Genomic DNA, 18,810 nt, shown 5'->3' with positions numbered 1-18,810 from the left:
AGAAGCAGGATCCCGATTTGAAAACCTCTAAAAGAAGAAATGTTTAATGTTCCGTGACCTGCCCGCTGCTATAAATTAGCTTAAATTCCATGCACATGCCGACCGCATGTTTGTCGTAAAACCAACTGAACTCCACTGACAGTTTCCATGGGCAACCCCAAAATAAACAATCCCCAAAAATGTAAAGTGAAATTGGCTGTGTTCATGAACAGTTAGAAGCTAGAGTCAAGTTCCATTACCTTTTAAAGGTGCTTGATTCTACTTTGTTCACTCAGTAGTTACTGTCACGTTCGAATACTGCGTAGTATCGGTCACGCCAAAACACTGCAGACCGTGTAGACTGAGTAAGTTTCCCATACAAAGTCTTGTACGCGTTTGTCTATTGAATCAAAAGTCAATTCTGCGCTTGTGCAGCCTGTGGATAAATGACAGACTTTCAGATATATTTAACACTATTTTGTAACTAGACCCAAAAAAAAGAGTCACAATGAAAAGCCCAAACAAGTGTCTGCAGTAACACAGCGGTAAAACGTCTGCGCATGTGCGAGCAGTGGAGCAACTAAAAGGCGGCCAAAATATTTTCATGACACTGTTCTTTTCGTGGGTCATCGGTATCCTATAAATGACATTTTCCTCGTTATTTATATATTTGTTTATGTTTTAGCCGGTACAACGAGAGCTAACAGAAATGACTTGAGAGTTAAAAATTGTTCTACCTTCTGCTTGTTGCAGGTCTTTCTTTTCCGTGGTATGTATTTTCCGTGTTCCTTGAATTGTTTGTCCGCCTCGACTTTGCACTTAGTGCGCCAGTTTTTTCCAGGTTTGTAGTTTAGAAAAGATTTTCCCACCTGGTCAAAGACCAGGTACAGTCGGTTTGGGATCGCTATTTTGGCCAGCTATGCCCCCATGACGATGGACATGAACTTCGTTTGTCGTTTCGATTCATCTCGTTCCTGTGCTTCAGACAAATCAAGGATCCGGATGGAATCCCTCAGTCCTTGCCAAAATTTTTCCAGCTCGTCTGAGCGAAGCTGAATCACTGCAATTGTCTTTTTCTTCTCCCATTTTTCCTTCTTTTACACATCGTTTGTCGTCCGTTTCCGGCGTCACGCATCGTGTGATTAATAAAAACAAATAAAAATATACTACGCCGTCGGCTCGTAGCATGACACGGGTTTTAAGACTTACAAACTTTTTTGGTAAAGCTCAAAACAAAATGGTAAATCAACAGAATACCGATAACTTAATAAACTTTGTGTCTGAAAAGTCTTAAGTTTTCCTTTTACCTGCTTTCTTTTCCTTTTACAGATTTCTATGAACTTTTCAATTTTTTTTCGTAAATTTTGCGTGACACCGGTTGTTTCCCATGTTTTCCTTTAAATTTTTGCGCGGGAAATTGGCGCGCGGCTGCCAAAAAATGTACCAATTTGCGCATGCCGACGTTTGACCGCGGTGTTGTCTGCAGTCTGCACGGTCTGCACTGTTTTGGCGTGACCGATTCGCGGCATTCGAACGTGAGAGTAGTGGACAAAGTCGACGCAAACAAATAAATTCAAGCACTTTTAAGGTAATGGAACTTGACTCTAGCTTCTAACTGTTCATGAACACAGCCAATTTCACTTTACATTTTTGGGGATTGTTTATTTTGGGGTTGCCCATGGAAACTGTCAGTGGAGTTCAGTTGGTTTTACGACAAACATGCGGTCGGCATGTGCATGGAATTTAAGCTAATTTATAGCAGCGGGCAGGTCACGGAACATTAAACATTTCTTCTTTTAGAGGTTTTCAAATCGGGATCCTGCTTCTTTTGAAGGTTAATCCAAGAAGACGACTCTTCTATCAATATAAATATTCAGGTAAGTATCGGCTAACATACTTCAAGTTTGCAAATTTCACTGGAATTCGTTAACGGTCATTGACTTCAATTCTCAGCAAACAAAGTTATTGTGTCAAAATGCGCCCTTTAGCTCCTTTTTTGACCCTGTAAGATTTCATATCTGGAAATAGTTTCTTGCAATCATGGTTTCGGAGAGATATCACTAGAAATTGTTTCAAAATAACGAAGCATTTGCTTTTCTTCCGGGTTTTCTTGCAGTAATCGGTTTCGTTACGCTCGGGTCAAAGGTCACGTTTTCAGGAAGAAGTGCTGCATTTAGTTCGCTGTCTCAGCGCTCGCGATTTTATTTACCCAAAAATTTTATTTCACTAATTTGAAGAAGAAAGAATGCTCTTTCACACCAAACTAGTCGTTTTGGGAAAAGCCGTGTACCAGAACGCCTTTTTAGCATTTGAAAATAGGCTAAATGTAGACCTCTTGTAAAGCTGTCTTGGGTCGTTAATTTAGAAAATTCGTCAAATATTTAAGTTCTCATCAAATCACGATCTATTTAGCTCTAAATAGACAAGAAAGGAAGTACAAATACGACGTGTAATCAGTTTGTAATGAAGATTTTTACTTTTGAGTTTACGAGCCTCTGAATATGCCGCTCATTTTCGATGGATTTTGGCCGATTTGGGGCATCGAAACGAAAAAATTGGGGAAAAAATAATTTTTGATTTATCGAACTTAAAACGATATTTTTGTAACTAGTGCCCGTAGGGCTTCATTCTGGGCGAGTTTGAAGAAATTCGATTTTTTCGCTATTTCCAAGTCTAGTTGATATTTAGGCGAAGCTGCTCTTAATAAAACAAAATGTTTGAAGACAGAAAAAATAATTATAGCTTGGTAAACAACTTGCTTGCGATTTGACTTCGTAAAATCTTGTAGATCATAATATTTTGGTGTGGAAGTTTATGCGATATTTAATAATTATTCTTTGAAATCAAAGTGAACAGTAGCTGTTATTCACTGAGATTGATAAGTTTTTAGTACACACTAAGTGATCTCAACAATAGACGAAAAGGAAACCATTAAAAGATTATTTAATTGACCTCTCAATTCGTGCGTGGAAAACGCGCAAGTGGCATGAAGATGTGCGCAATTATTTACAGAATCTTCTAACATGCAAATCTAGTTAACCTGCGAGAAAATCCTCGTTAATCACAATCTAGCAAAATGAGTAATCTTAATTAAAATTCTGTTCGCAAAACAATTTCATTGTTCAAACAAAGTTTTTGTTTCACTTGAAATGAAAATTGAAAATTCAAAACTTTGAAGACCTTTTTGGATTTTCGGGTAAAGTATGTTCTTCTCTTCTCAGGATTTCTGTTTCAGAAACATTAACGAAACACAAGTTTTCGCCGGCCATTTCGTTTTTGTTTGGATCACGCATCATTCACTCATTAGTACAAGACTCCAGCTGACATAGCTCATAGGGTCATGGATACAAAAACCATCCAACCAAAATTTACCACATATAAATGAAGTGATTTATCCATCTATCCTTCCACAATATGGTGACTCCTTAGGATGGTTGGAAGTGTGGGTGGGGGGGAAGTGGTAGTACAAAAATATTTGGTGGCAGGGTCTGCAAGGGTATGGATTTTATGTGGAACACAATAACAAACCCTGCAGCTGCGGGGAAAGCTGCGTAGCCAAGGAACAAGAATCGTAGTAAGTAAGAACTAGCACAGGTCTTAAAATATCAAACACGGGCTAAAATAAACAAAGAGCAATTTATTTTATCCTTCAAGCTGTACTACATGTACAATACAACTTTCTACAATACCACATTAAACCTCTTTGCATAATAATCAAATGAATGCGCGCGCTCTGATTGGTCAATCAGCTATGGTTTATTGTGCCAGTAAACTCATGGAAATTTCGCGTGTCTTCTGAATTATTATATAAAAGCAATAGACCACAAGTTTCTCTGGATTATAGGGCTGTGACTAAAAGTGGGACGGGGAATTGGGGACTGGGACGTGGGACGTGGGACGTGGGACTTGGGACTTGGGGACGTGGGGACGTGGGGACGTGGGCACGCGGGGACGCGGGGACGCGAGGACGCGGGGAGGCGAGGACACAGGGACGCGGCGACGTGGGGACGTGGGGACGCGGGGACGCGGGGAGTCGGGGATATGGGTCGCGAGGACGTCGGGACTCGGGGACGCGCGGGGACTCGAGGACGTGGGACGTAGGGCTCGTGTTCCAGGGAAATCTATAAGACCAATTTTTTTCGCAGCGGTAAAAGACATAATTTGCAAAAAATAAAAAAATAAAAACCTGCCTTTACAAACCCTACTTTTTTCGAGTTTAAAATTCGTATCCCGCAGGATGTGATGTCCTGTGAAAACTTTGGAAGATTTCACTCAAGGAAATTCAAGAAAATCACAAATGAAGCCATAAAAGAGTAAAAGACACATTTGGTTGGCCAAATTATAAGTCAAGTCTAAAACCCATGACTTTAATTGAGATAATAGTAAGACAATATTTACATGTAATCATTGCTTATTACATGTAATAAGTTTGAGAGGACTGGGTGTAAAAACGAATTCAAAAACGGTATTCAAAACATAAACGATTAAATGATTACCCTATGGAGCCACCTTAAACCTCGTGGGCAGCCATGGAGGACTTTCCTGGTAAGTAACTGCGTTTTCTTGTCAATCCTTGAACATCCGTGCCGTATCCTTGCTAATTTTGACGCTGATGTTTACTTCAGGAAAACCGTTGGTCCTCAAGTCCCCGCGCGTCCCCGACTCCCGACGTCCTCGCGTCCCACGTCCCCGAGTCCCCGCGTCCCCGCGTCCCCACGTCCCCGAGTCCCCGAGTCCCCGCGTCCTCGAGTCCCCGCGTCCCTGCGTCCCCGAGTCCCCACGTCCCCGCTTCCCCGCTTCCCCACGTCCCCGAGTCCCAAGTCCCAAGTCCTACGTCCCAGTCCCCGCGTCCCCGTCCCACTTTTAGTCACAGCCGGTTTATAGGCTGATAAACCACTTGGAATGTTGTAAGAACACTCGAAGAATTCGTTAATCACTCGCCTGCGGCTCGTGATTTACGAATTCTCTATGCTTAAACCAGCAAGCTTTTTGTTTTCGTTTGAAAATTGTAAAAATGATTCCTTTTGATTAGTTGTTGTACGAGTTATCTTTCCTCAAGTAAGCCCTGTCAGGTGTCAGTCGGTGTCAGATTACAATACAGTTCTGGGGTACAAAAGTATTTTTGGACTTTAAGCTTTCTAAAAATGAATACTATGCTATGGTTTGGAATTAAATCTTAGCCACGGAAAAAGATTTTAAATTTGGTGTGTTTTTAGGTTTAGTCCCACCTTAAGACAATCACAAAATTATTTGCGGTACGTTGCTTATTTTAATTTTTTCTTGTAAAACCAGAACAGTTTTGAGGGTCCAACATAGGTTTTTAAAATCCCGCATCCCGCCACTATTTTTGGTTCAACCCCACTATCCCGCTCCAGTCACAATATTTATCTCGATCCCGCTTGGTTAGAGTCGCAGATCTTCATGTAACGCCTTTAACGTATGATTTTCCGTTTTTCATCATCCCTAAACCCGCCGACAATTTTAAGACTATCCCGCATCCCGTTTGACAAAATGAGCAAATCCCGTTCTCGCCTTCTTTTTTACCCTCATCCCGCATCCGGTCAAACCTATGTTGGGCCCTCAGATCTGTCCAGCGTACTATTTTTTCTTGTAAATAAAAGTCATCGGCAAGAGAAGAGCAATGTTAGCACATTTATTTGACTTCTAATCGTTAACCTTATATAGTTGTACGCTGATCAGAATCTACAAACTCTCTCTGGAAACGTAAATGAAAGTGAGTTTGTCCTCTTGTTTTTCACAGGGTTAACGGGTTCGTCAGAACGTCGAAGGATAACTTAGCCAGCTTTGAGCTCACGGCTTCCCGTTTTCTTTTCTTTTTTTTCCAATTTTATTTTCAGAGACTACCTCTGGTAGAGTTGCTAAAACCAGTTTCAATATTAGTGTAACACTGATCTTTGTGTATGTGAAACGACCGCTGGAAACTGCAGAGAATTGTAAAACGCGTTCTCTAATACGAAAGTTAACAGGTTGCTACCCTCGACACGCTTTTGTTTATAGAGAACATGAAAGGCGAAACAATTATCCAGAGATACTACAAGCAAATAGCTATATATGGGAGTGAAAATTAAATATCATGAGCCTTTCCGAGACTAAACTAACGGGAGTTAGCAAATTCCTTATACTACTGACTATCAATACGATGTGTTCGACTTGTTAAACTTGTTCAAAAAAACTAGCTGTACCTCCATTCATTCTTATCACTTACATCATCCTCGCTTTCTCAGTCACTGTCATGGAAACTGCTTAAAAAAATTCGATATCAACTTAACATTTGCGCCATCGCCAGGCGCTGTTTAATTACAAGATTAAGGGGTTTGTCAGGCCATTGGAGGCCTTTTTTAAAAATTAAATTTGGAATGGAAGGGAACGGATTTTCATCTCTGTCCGCGCAGCGTCCTCGAGGTAGTTCTCGCGTGTGCCACACGCAATGGCGCAATTTGCTTTAAAAGTAGCAAACTTCATGCTAAGGGGTCTATCTCCTCCATCAAAATGCTACTTTGTTACGGTTTCCGTCCCCGATTATGGCTTCTGCTTTCGGTCGACTTTTAAGGTATTCCAAGATTCTTGTGATTTTCCTTCTGACTCGAACTAGCACTTGAACAAGGCGAACATTTCAGATAGTCTAAATTAACTTTGTCAACTTTAACATAATGTCCTACTGCAATCAAATTTGTTTATTTCTTTCGCTTATAATAGTCAATGACGTTGCATCCCAAAATTTCCATTGGGTCTATTTGATTTATTTTTCTTTCCTATTTGCTGTTTTAATTAACGATGGAGTCAAAAGTTACATTTTTTCAATTATCCAGCTTTTATTTATCCTCTTGTTACAACAAGTTTCTTTTGTTAATTGTACACATTTACGCATTTAATTACCCACCTTTACTCATTACCCGCGTTTATTGAATAACTTCAACAGCCCTTATTTTGCCAGCTAATCGTTTTGTTACTAAGTTAAGGCTGTGATTCCATTGATGAGACATCATTACCGCCATCATTTTCTGGAAAAAGAAAAGCGAAACTTGTAATCATCCAGGGTTATACACCAGTGCCATGTAACTCCACTTAACCAAGGACCCACGTTACGTTGGAATTAATTCACTGGCGTCCTAATGCGCATAACAAGCAATTTGCGTGGCAACATGAGAACGAGGCTTTTAAAAATTCAGCCCTATTTTCACTTTTTCGTGACTTGTTGAATACGTTTTCTACGCCAACTGGGCGCGTGCAAATACTGGCATGGTAACCGATGATCTTAAAAGCAGAATGTATTTTTATTTTTTTCATGAGGATGCTTGGTTTTGCAATTGGAGATCATTGTATCCTAGTGACGGTACGTTGATCAGTGAGCGGTGTAGATCGCCAAAATTTAAACAGTTTCTTGTGAATCATATAAATTGATTCTTGGGTCCATATACATTTAATACGTTTTTTTTAACGTTACAACAAAAATGGCAACGTAGTTAAAGGTTGTCTCGTGCCACTTTTTGGTTTTGCAATATATTTTACTACACTCGCGGGTGGGGGTGCGGAGAGCTTTGTAAAGTATTTAGCAAACTTTTTGGGTCGCCGATGCACACCATTCCAACCGAAAAAAAAAGAAGAGTATAAAAAAAGAGAGCGAAAATTTTACTGACGGTTTATAATTACATCAGCGTCAATGCTAACTAGATATATTTACTAAACTCAGACCTAGTCGACGACCGCAACACCCCCTGGAGCATGGAAGGTACGGAAAGATACACGGCGACATAGATCTCTCGCCAACATCCTCACGGGCTGTAAACAAGAAAAGATCGTTCGTTTGTAAGCCATCAAGGTGTCGATCCCACACACAGACTAAGAATTGTATTTCGTTAAATTGCCATGTCCAACTAATCAGTTAAAGAAAGAAATGATAAAAACTAACAGTCGTCATAATCAATGGATTCTGAAGGAACACTCACGCGAGTCAGGTCGCCTGGCGTACACTTCCAAGGGGTTCTTCCTCTTGTTTTTTGGGATTCCTCCTTGTACGGCAAGGGTCCCCAAAATAACCAACATAAGGACCAAACAAAACTTCGCCCCCATAGCTTTCTTTATTACAACAGCAGAACTGGACTTAGGTAAGAAAAACAAATTGAGAAAATTTTTATGATTTGATCCTTAGGAATCAAAACCATACCGGAGAACATTTGGCAACTTCTGAACATAACTTAAAAGAGTTTCAAAATACAGAAGCACTTTTTGATGTCCTACCTTTCCTTGGACCTTGCGACGACGGATCCGAGCGAAGTATCACAGTGATATTATTTCATCAAGATCAAAACTGACGAAGACTGCAGGCCGGCGCTCTTATTTATTCCTTATAGATAGTTCACGTGTAATTCAGGCGTTTCCGTGAGGCCAGCGCCTTTTGCATTATGAATGACAGTGCGCACTAACAGCATTCCTGAATAGTTTCATTGACTACCAGACGATTTACTGTCAGGCGCGCTAATATCTTCCTGTCTCCTTCGGGTCTCGTGCATATTTTAAGTTACATCTCTTAACAGAAAAGACCTTACTAAATTCCCACGTCAATATTTCAATTGTTTTCTTATATATTTTTATTTGACAGAATATCCTTCTTCTGAAAACCGCCAATTGTAACAGAGATTTCGCATGGTGAAAATCGTTTTTATTAATAATTTTAAGACAGTGAACGCTAATTGGATCGCCGTTCGTAATTGTCTTAACAATATTGATTATTTTATCCTGAGAGGGTTTTCGAAATGTTTAAATTATTTTGAACAGGTTTAGACATCTACATTTTAATTATTTTAGGGTGGAAACAACTTTAAATCGTAGGAAAGAAAATAAAAAGCAGGTCGAAAGTTGACTGCTATGAGACGCGCGTAATAAATTTATTTTTAAGACCGTCGGTAATATAAAAAAAGACAAGCTATTCTCCATTGAACGCTGATTTCAATGATAGCAGTAAAGTTGGCCTTCGCGGCATGTCCATGTCGATGCATATCGAGTTTTCTTCAATTCCAACCGAATGTTTATTACTCCAGATGCATATGCAGCAGACAGCTAAAGCTTTGCGAGGAAATCAAGAGGCTTAAGTTGGAGGACGAAACTACCTGCTCAGAAAAAAAATAAACGATCGGTTAGCGGGGGAAGGAATTGGTATGATGTTGTCATTTCAGTCTATCATATTCCAAATCATGGCCAGGAATAAAACAAATTGTAAAAATCCGCCTCTTCGCTACGGTTCAATGCTAAAATTTCTCTTAAAATTAAGATTGGAAGGAGGGAAGAGAGAAGTGAGAAGTGTGTTTTGAAATTTCTCAGGTTTGAAAAGCATATTCGAAAAAGCTCCGTTTTCGTAACGGATTAGCTGTGGACAATAGGTCCTCACGGGGTTTTACCCTAGAAATAAGGCTGCGCTTTCAAATTTTTCCGGCTTAGTGTGAATGGGGCCTCATTTGACAAAAATTTTTGAACTTTGTCTTTTTAGTTTTTACGAGCCGACGACCAAAGCTTTGTTAGTCAAAGCAATTACCATATTAAAAGCAAGGTATTTTCAAATGACTGGTTTTCGAGAAAATAAAATCACTATCTTGGATTTGTTTCCTTACTGATAACTGCGTGGAGCGAAAGCGAACACGAAACAAACGAGCATGGAGCATTCGAGTCTAGTATCCTGTGCACAAGGAAGGGACAGCGAAACAAATTAGACCCAAATTGATTGCGTTAAAAAGTTCATGTGACTGCAATCCGAAGCGCGTGGCCTGAAGATCCTTGCCGCTATGAGTGAAATTCAAGTGGAAAAAATAGTGAAAACAAAGCTCACTAAAAGCGAAATTGAGCGACATTTATCTCATAACCAGACATAACGAGCAAGTGAAACACTATAGTGAAGTCAGGTAAACAGTCTTATTCATAAACTTTTCATATTATTAGCTTTTGAATACATTTATTTTATATAATTATTCCAGTACAATATTTGCCGATATTAAATCTTTCCACTATCAGTCCGCTTGGACGCACATAACACGAACTTTAGATACCTGTGTTATTTCGCATGTTCCAGCAATCCTCGATTACGTAGTCATCACAGCCATCATTACAATAATTTAGCCGAACCTAATGCATAACTTATTATAACGTATTTTACAAGCAGTTTTTACGTTGCCTGAAAATCGCTGATATTTCGATGTGTTTTGGTTTACACTAAATAAAGTTCGGCGAATTAAGTTCGACGTCTGAATCAACAGGTGTACTTTTGATAATTTGGGTCGGTCCAAATTCGAATTAAGTTCGGCTCATGAAAAGTTCGGCGTCTGAACTAGGCCTTACTTTTCTCCCGACATTTAAAAGTGATTGTAGACGTTGTGTACAATCTTAAACTGAATCACAACAGTTGAAATAAGAAAATAAACCCCATCGAAACACAGTTTACAGTAAAATGTATCGAGTTACTCAGTGGAAAATATAAGAATCCCTAAACTTCCGGCGCAACTAAACCAAAACCTAGACGATGAGAGTAAGTCTGTGGAATGCATTACGAAAATTATATTTCACTTACGATAAACTTGTCAGAAAAGCCTAAGATCGGGATAAAAGTAGAACTACATAGATATACAATCCTTTGAAATGACCGAATTTATTTGCTCATAAAGCAAGATAGTATACTCCTATTTCAGTAACATCTACGGCTTTAATTTCCTGTGACGTTTTCAGAATTATAAAACTAAACATGATGATCCCTGAAAGCTGTTCTAGTTGTTCTCGGAATCAAAATAAACCCCCATCGATCAGTGGCGCTTAGTGTAAATCGCAACATATTTATATCAAGCTAGATGTTCGTTCTAGAAATAAAGAAATATTTATATTCATATTGTTTGCTTTGATGTGTAAGTCCAGGTTTACCCAAACCCTGGATAATCACCCAGGAGATTTAAGTAGTTAAATGTAAAACACATTTAAATCACTTGTTGTCCCATGCGAAGAACTGAAACGCACGTGCCGATTAGCAGAGAATATGCGACTGGTAAAAATTGCTTCTTTCTTACGGTATTTTAAAAGGCACATAACTTTCAATATCCATTGGTTCAAGCTATGAAGCAAATTTAAAAACAGTTAAATATTAAGTACGCATTTAAAACCGCTTCTACTAAACGGAGAGCAAGCTTGGTTTCAAGGGCGAGGACAAACTAGTCTTCTTTGCGTTTTACTTCTTTACTGATGAGAAACTTGATTGCTTCCTTGTATTCCAGTTTACTCTCCCTAACCCGAAACCTCCAAACAAAACTTATTTAGAAATAGAGAGATAACTAAAAAGAACGACGGTTGCTATCAAATGAAGCGGGCACTAACCTTTGCATAATGACCTTTGGAAGATAAGCATGTTAAAAATGCTTATTAGCTTGTTTTGACTGCCAAAGCTTTGTGTTAAGAGATTCCTATCCCCAGGACGTTTTTTGTTGATAATGGAGAAAATTTAGTCATCGCTCACGTAGGGCTACTCACGATAAATTGTTAAAGTTGATGTTATTTAAAATATTGTGAGTTCAAACTCTGAAAAGTATAGACCAGCTTAACTTACCTTGTCCGAAACATTAAGTGAAGAAGACACTGTTAACATTACTAATTATTCAGGAATTGATCATGACAAAATTTGAATTGTTAATAATTTTCTTAAAACCTGTTTCCAAAGGCACTGTTTTGGAAAATTTCCAACATTAAGCTGCATTGAATTATTTCAGAAAGAAAGCTACTTTTTTATCATCTTGAGTACTAATAAGAACATCGTGCTATGGCCGGAAATAGTATCATTCTAGGGTATCCTTTGAATTTCGCTGCAAACTTGGCGAGTTAAGAGTCACTGACTCTTAAGAGGCGCCCTCTGTAATTTTCAACTATGGCCATTTGGACCAGAAAAAATCAAATTCCTCAAACTTTCTCAGATGAATGGTCTAGATAAGTGATTCACAAAAATATAACTTTCAGTTCAATTCGATTCGTATTTTAGCGCTGGGGCCACCATCTTGGCTTTGCCCCTCTAAGAGGGCTTTCAGCGGCCATTTTAGGGCACATTTTTAACAATTTGCCATACAAAGAAAACGATCTAAATCCGGGTAAAAACCCTTTAGTCGAGACAAGCAAATGTTTCTTGTTACATTGAGAGGCTGTTTTGGCAATTTGGTCATCACCTGATTTTTCTACAGAATTTTAAATTTCTTCCCTTTCGGACTACTCATGAAGCGCCATAAAAAAGGCGAAGTTTAAAGGAAAATATCGCCAAAAGTACATCACTTGAGATCCCAAAACTACCGTCCACTTAAAGAGCAATGTCTCACCTGTAAAAACATGCAATAAAATTTTGGGGCAGTTAAAACTGTAAAATGTTAGAAGAAGAAGTTTAAGCTGTGCTTTTGTCAACAAAGACCGCCGTCCTAATTAGCATAATAACGTGAAAATAACGATGCACAGAGAAAATAATGATATATACCACTTACCTCGCGACATGTCGACAACTGGATGTTCCACGATGCCTCATGTTATATTTCCAGTATGTTTCAGCCACATTTTCGGTGATTAGTGTACGAAATCACTCTCAGACATCGCCACGGTTAAGCAGATTTCAACTCTCCGAAGCTCGCTTCATAACATCTATCAATATTATTTGTCTTTCGCCTCATAAGCCGCCGTTTACAAGAAGTTTAACAATTTGCTGAGATCCTAACTGACCCAGAAGTCTGTTAGCAACCTTTAAAATCCTCCTCTTAATCGAGGATCCTCATCAAGAACTCGTTTAAGCTCAGTTCTGTTTTGATCTGTTGTGCACCCGCCATTATTCCACAGATTGCGTTACATTTGACAAATGCACATTCCAACGGGTAGGGGTAGGCTGGGTAGGAAGTGAAAATGTAACCGACATTAAAGCCATTTTACGCATTTCTGTGTCTAAGCTAGTAACTGGCTTTCCCAGAATGATTTGAACATGAGCTTCTGCTTGTAGCTATTTTCTAGGTTATTTTTGCAGGGTACGGGGGAGGGGGGGGGGGGGGGTCGTGTATTAAAAAGAAAGAAAAAAAACGATAGACGGTATCAAGTCAAAAGATTATGATCTGTGTATCTTGATCAGCTTTCTCAGTTCATAAGTAAGGCCCTATTAGGGGTTTTCAGGATACTGGATATTTGGGTAAAAAATTAACAGGATGCAAGAAATTTAGGGGAAAAATTAATGGGGTAGAGCATGTTTAGATCAGATAGAGCGGGACAGTTGTGTCTTTCGCTGCTGGAAGTGCCATCAAATTTTGCAAAAGACAACAGACTGACGAATAGTGCGCAGGAATTGCTGATAAGCGACGTTTTATTGAAACTTCTTCTTTTCTTAGCCGTTTCACTTTTGCATCAGAAAAGAAAATGCTCAGAAAATTACTGAAGGGCAGTTAAGGACGATGCCTTCTTTTTTAGGCATGGTTTAAACGCCAGACGCTCTTGGGTTGGAACTAGTGACCTACTTAATTACCCTACCAAGTGTGCGACTTAAAAAAAATCCTATTGTGGCCGAAACAAATTTCGCACTACTGAATTACGAGCCTGCACTAAAACCGGGATTACCAGAAAAGCAGCATATCGTTAAGCAATAACTGTGAACGGCTTCCAGCTGACAAACTAGCTTTTATCGTATCCGTAGAAGAAATCATACTGAAATTCAACTGTAGATGGCATAATGCGCGCGCAAAACAACTGCGACAGACATCAGTGTTTAACTTACTTGGAAAGTAACAGGGAAAAATGTAACGGACACCGACAAAGTTTTCGAAAGGATGAAACAACTCATTTAACTTTTAAAAACGGGGTGATTACAGCTACATTTTATGGTATGAATTGGAAGTGGCAAGCCTATTCGACAATGCATTAGTTTTTAGCTGTGAGGAAAAGTTATGTAGACTGTATTTTGGCTAAGCCAGAGGAGTGCTGTTGCGACGATTCTGTTATTAAATACATATCAAGTGGTTTTTATGTTACCACTTACCACGTAGTTTAAAGATGTTTTTTAATATGTTTAGTTTTCTGCATGTAAAGGCGAACCTTAGGAGAATCTGTGAAGAAATATCTTTACCTTTTTTTCAGAAAAATGCTATCGTCAGCAGTAGCTAATTACCTCGGAAAAATTAATGACTACCCCCCAGTTTTCTTTGTGGATTCTAATAACCCTGGCTAAGATCTACATTTTCCACGTTTTCTTAATCTGGCGTAAACACGTTTGTATTTTGTTGGCACCATTCGTTATGAGCCTGAGGCACCCCACGGCCGCTAATGTCGTTCAGCTCTGTGATGGAACACAGCTGCATGTCTGCACAAGACTAGTTTTCAACCCTAAGCAGGGCGCTTTAAAATACCCGCATCTATCAAGCGAAGCACTAATATTGACGCTCAGCTTTTTAAAGACATTATAGATACGTTTAAGGCACACAAGTTGAATGAGTCATAAGCAATTGGATGAGTTAACTGACCCTTGTCAAAAATATCTGCAGCTTGATTCTCAGCGGTTGTCGTGTCTTCTTGGAGGACCTTCTCCTGTCTGTTTCTGAGTTTGGAAGCCATTCTCGAGAGGAAGGATTAAACGTGGCAAGGAGTCAGGAACTCATCACAGGTGAACCGCCTAATTTTGACCTCATCTTTTGTGCGCCTCATCTTTTGTGCTACAGTAATTGCTTCGACTTTTATGACCGTTTCCTGACCCAAGAAAAACTTTTCTTGCGCACTGCTTCTCAGTCTGTTGCCTTTCGCAGCATTTGATGGCATTTCGGGCAGCGAAAGACACGAGTATAATGCTGAACAAAAAAAACAAGGAAGAGGCTTTTTATTGGAGTTCTATCCGTATTCTGTTTGTAATAAATGAAAATTCTCGTCAAAAACTAATGGCTGTCAATGAGATTAGGATAGCTGTTTACAAATATAATGTGGAATGTTGTGCCTCGATCTCTTTGCAGACACAAAGGTTGCCATGTAAGAAATTCGTGTTAAACGGTACAGAATTCGGGACACATTTCATTCTCTGTTTATTTCTCCAGCCCCGTCTTTATCTATCTATTCAGTGTAACAAGTGTGGGCTTCGAAATTACTAACAAGGAGCTGCGTTACCTAACCTTAAAACCCCAAACATTTGATACAAAACTTTCATATTCCAACGTGCTTTAAGTACTAAGAGTCCAGAATAAATGCTTATAGCAGTTGACATACATTTTATTTTACCCTAAATAGCTGACCATTGTTGAGGCCCCATAGTGGGAGGGGGGGGGGGGGTTGGAGGTGTCGGTGTATCCCTAATCCTATTAATTTTTGTCCTAAATATCTTGTATACTGTTAAATCCAGCTCAACGATTTCCTACTCAATTAATGTCCTGTTTTGTCTCATCTAAAGATGCTCCACCCCATTAATATTTCCCCTAAATTTCTTGCATCCTATTAACGTTTTACCCAAATATCCAGTATCCTGAAAACCCCTAATAGGGCCTCACTGATGAACTGAGAAAGCTGATCAAGATACACAGATCGTAATCTTTTGACCTGATACTGTCTATCGTTTTCCTTTTTTTTTTTTTGTTTTTTTTAGATACACGACCCCCCCCCCCCCCCCCTCCCCCCCAACCTACCCTGCAAAAAAATGACCTAGGAAATACCTGCAAGCAGAAGCTCGTGTTCAAATCATTCTGGGAAAGCCAGTTACTAGCTTAGACACAGAAATGCTTAAAATAGCTTTAATGTCGGTTACATTTTCACTTCCTACCCAGCCTACCCCTACTCGTTGGAATGTGCATTTGTCAAATGTAACGCAATCTGTGGAATAATGGCGGGTGCACAACAGATCAATACAGAACTGAGCTTAAACGAGTTCTTGATGAGGATCCTCGATTAAGAGGAGGATTTTAAAGGTTGCTAACAGACTTCTGGGTCAGTTAGGATCTCAGCAAATTGTTAAACTTCTTGTAAACGGCGGCTTATGAGGCGAAAGACAAATAATATTGATAGATGTTATGAAGCGAGCTTCGGAGAGTTGAAATCTGCTTAACCGTGGCGATGTCTGAGAGTGATTTCGTACACTAATCACCGAAAATGTGGCTGAAACATACTGGAAATATAACATGAGGCATCGTGGAACATCCAGTTGTCGACATGTCGCGAGGTAAGTGGTATATATCATTATTTTCTCTGTGCATCGTTATTTTCACGTTATTATGCTAATTAGGACGGCGGTCTTTGTTGACAAAAGCACAGCTTAAACTTCTTCTTCTAACATTTTACAGTTTTAACTGCCCCAAAATTTTATTGCATGTTTTTACAGGTGAGACATTGCTCTTTAAGTGGACGGTAGTTTTGGGATCTCAAGTGATGTACTTTTGGCGATATTTTCCTTTAAACTTCGCCTTTTTTATGGCGCTTCATGAGTAGTCCGAAAGGGAAGAAATTTAAAATTCTGTAGAAAAATCAGGTGATGACCAAATTGCCAAAACAGCCTCTCAATGTAACAAGAAACATTTGCTTGTCTCGACTAAAGGGTTTTTACCCGGATTTAGATCGTTTTCTTTGTATGGCAAATTGTTAAAAATGTGCCCTAAAATGGCCGCTGAAAGCCCTCTTAGAGGGGCAAAGCCAAGATGGTGGCCCCAGCGCTAAAATACGAATCGAATTGAACTGAAAGTTATATTTTTGTGAATCACTTATCTAGACCATTCATCTGAGAAAGTTTGAGGAATTTGATTTTTTCTGGTCCAAATGGCCATAGTTGAAAATTACAGAGGGCGCCTCTTAATATCGAGAATCACTGGCCAAGTTCAAAAAATCGAAAACCCTGAAACTTTGCCTCAAGAAAGCTTTCAGGGAACTATTTTCGAAAATCTAATTCCGATTTTCTAAGAATTTAACGTCTTCAAGAAATTCGCAAAAAACGAAAATACACCTTTTTACCTCATTAAATATGCAAAAAAATCGGGAAAATTGACAAAGTTCTCGGTATTCGTAATGAAACAATTTACAATTCTAGAACACGCGATAAACTTAGCACAAGAGCTTCACCTTTCTTCTATCTGACAATAGGAAGTTTTAATTTTTTCACGCATTTTGAAGGGTTCCGTCGACTGTCGAATTATTGCTATATCAGGCACTTAGCAAAATGGCAAAAATTGCGTAACTTTACGGGCTTCAAATACATCATGGTATGTCCGATGTAGAGTCAAGACTGCTACTGTGCAAAAGTGTATCGTTTCTACTATAATAATACGGAAAAAAAAATCTGGGCAATTAAGGTTCTCACAGCCAAAAATCAATAGTTCGCGATAGTCTTTTGCATAATTTGCATAATGCGGTATGTTCAAAGAAATCTATTGTTGAGCACACTGGTCTGCTTTTGTTCAATATTTGGGCCATAATCTGCAGGGAAGACACAGAAAGGGGGTTAATCCAAGTGTTTATTCCAACTTCTTCTTTCGATTACTCACAAGTTACACAAAAGTAAAGAAACAGTCTGAAATATATGTTCCAAGTGCAATAGACTGAATACGCTATTACGTGACTGATGATTGTTTTTGACTCTTCAACTTCATATACAGTTTACAACGGTCTACATTTAACTTTATAAGTCATGATTGGGGAACATACAGGTCTTTTATTTATCAATATATTTTCGGTGAAAAATACAACGGATACATGTCATTGAAACTTACAAGTTTGGTTTCCAGAATCTAACGTACATGCATGTCGGTTTGAAACCTCCCACACAATTGCCATTGTAGGAAGGTCGCTGTAGACTACTACTTCAACCAAGCCAAAGTTTGAACACCAAACATCACACATCACAGCTTAACCGGAAATGTACTTATATACTTGCTTCCATTTCCAAACAGAACACCGTCTGACTAGTGATATCAATATTGTAGACAAATACACAAATCCCACAACTGTAGTGTGCAGTTTTCAAATTTAGCGACGATGCTCGGTTGTCGCGCATTGTTTTCTTGCATTTTCAACCATTTGAGTTGCAGACCACAGCTCCGACTCGCGATCTGATATTTGGACCAATCTGTACTCGTTCAAATAAGAAATAGTTGCAAGAGGCCGTTACAAAATGCAGACAATCTTGGATGACAAAGGAGCCCCTTAAAGGTCCTTAAATATGATCCCCGGATGTGCTCTACTTAGAAGACGTCGACATATGTATTCATTTGTTCCCCCGCTTAACGTCCACTGGACGTTTAGGTAGACCCTCTCTCCTCTTCTTAACTTCCGCTTGGAATTTTGCCACTCAAATAGTCACTACAGATGTCAAGATGTCAACATATTGAATTTAAAACGTAAAGGAAACTTTTATTGATCAACTTAGCGGAGAGGATCACAATCATCAGTACTAGACCAAGGGAGACCGCCATGGTTTCAGACGCCTTCACCTAGGGGCCAACGGCAGTTCCATCTCCTAGTGCTTCAAGTGTCTTAGAGTCTTACATCACTTTTGGAAGGATTTCCCAACCGTTTGTCGATCGCGCGGGCAAGTGAAAACTTCCTATTTTTGTTGCGTGCCGCGCTAACATGAAGTGAGCTTTCTTAAAATTTATCTTTCTGCTTTTGGTCAAAAATGCCCCACACTAATATCCAAATATTGACTTGCCCTGCCCCCACCCATAAACGACCAGTGGACATTAATCGGGAAACAAGAGAATGTATCGACGGCCATCTAGTTAACCTGATCTAATTGACCTTTAGAAACAGGCATTACTTCGGTTTTGTTTAAGTTACGTTGTTAAAGAACAGGAGCAGTCTTTCACAATGTCTTCG

General features: G+C 39.3%; 2 protein-coding genes across 3 annotated transcripts in view; both read right to left on the bottom strand.

Annotated features, from left to right (window-relative positions):
- Positions 1-6,787: 6,787 nt before the first annotated feature.
- Positions 6,788-8,393, bottom strand: LOC110047963 (small cysteine-rich protein 1-like). Of its 2 annotated transcripts, none has more exons than XM_089286911.1 (4): positions 8,239-8,393; positions 7,947-8,100; positions 7,693-7,779; positions 6,788-7,001 (listed from the first exon to the last, which is right to left on the bottom strand). In XM_089286911.1, the coding sequence occupies exons 2-4, from the start codon at positions 8,068-8,070 to the stop codon at positions 6,955-6,957; spliced, it is 258 nt and encodes an 85-aa protein (XP_089143037.1). In that variant the 5' UTR covers positions 8,071-8,100; positions 8,239-8,393; the 3' UTR covers positions 6,788-6,954. The 2 variants fall into 2 exon arrangements, with proteins under 2 accessions (XP_089143037.1, XP_089143038.1); XM_089286912.1 differs by having other exon boundaries at positions 7,947-8,095; positions 8,239-8,339.
- A 10,128-nt stretch (positions 8,394-18,521) lies between these two features.
- LOC149114404 (uncharacterized) overlaps positions 18,522-18,810 on the bottom strand; it is a 1,141-nt gene continuing 852 nt past the window's right edge. The window contains exon 1 of the mRNA XM_089286869.1: positions 18,522-18,810. This exon is cut by the window's right edge and continues 852 nt beyond it. Within this exon, the coding sequence (XP_089142995.1) occupies positions 18,768-18,810 (43 nt within the window). The 3' untranslated portion in view covers positions 18,522-18,767.

This window comes from Orbicella faveolata, unplaced genomic scaffold (assembly GCF_042242905.1).
Source record: "Orbicella faveolata isolate gen_17 unplaced genomic scaffold, um_ofav_v1 contig_14, whole genome shotgun sequence".
NCBI classification, from domain to species: Eukaryota; Metazoa; Cnidaria; class Anthozoa; order Scleractinia; family Merulinidae; genus Orbicella; species Orbicella faveolata.
The sequence above is the reverse complement of the archived record's forward strand: the minus strand, read 5'-3'. Positions and strand labels throughout refer to the sequence as shown.

Coding starts and splice junctions, on each gene's coding strand:
- LOC110047963 (XM_089286911.1), bottom strand. CDS start 8,070: ATGGGGGCGAAGTTTTGTTTGGTCCTTATGTTGGTTATTTTGGGGACC. Junction 7,780..7,946: donor CGCCAGGCGACCTGACTCGC/GTGAGTGTTCCT, acceptor TCTTGTTTACAG/CCCGTGAGGATGTTGGCGAG. Junction 7,002..7,692: donor GTGTTGCGGTCGTCGACTAG/GTCTGAGTTTAG, acceptor TTCTTTTTCCAG/AAAATGATGGCGGTAATGAT.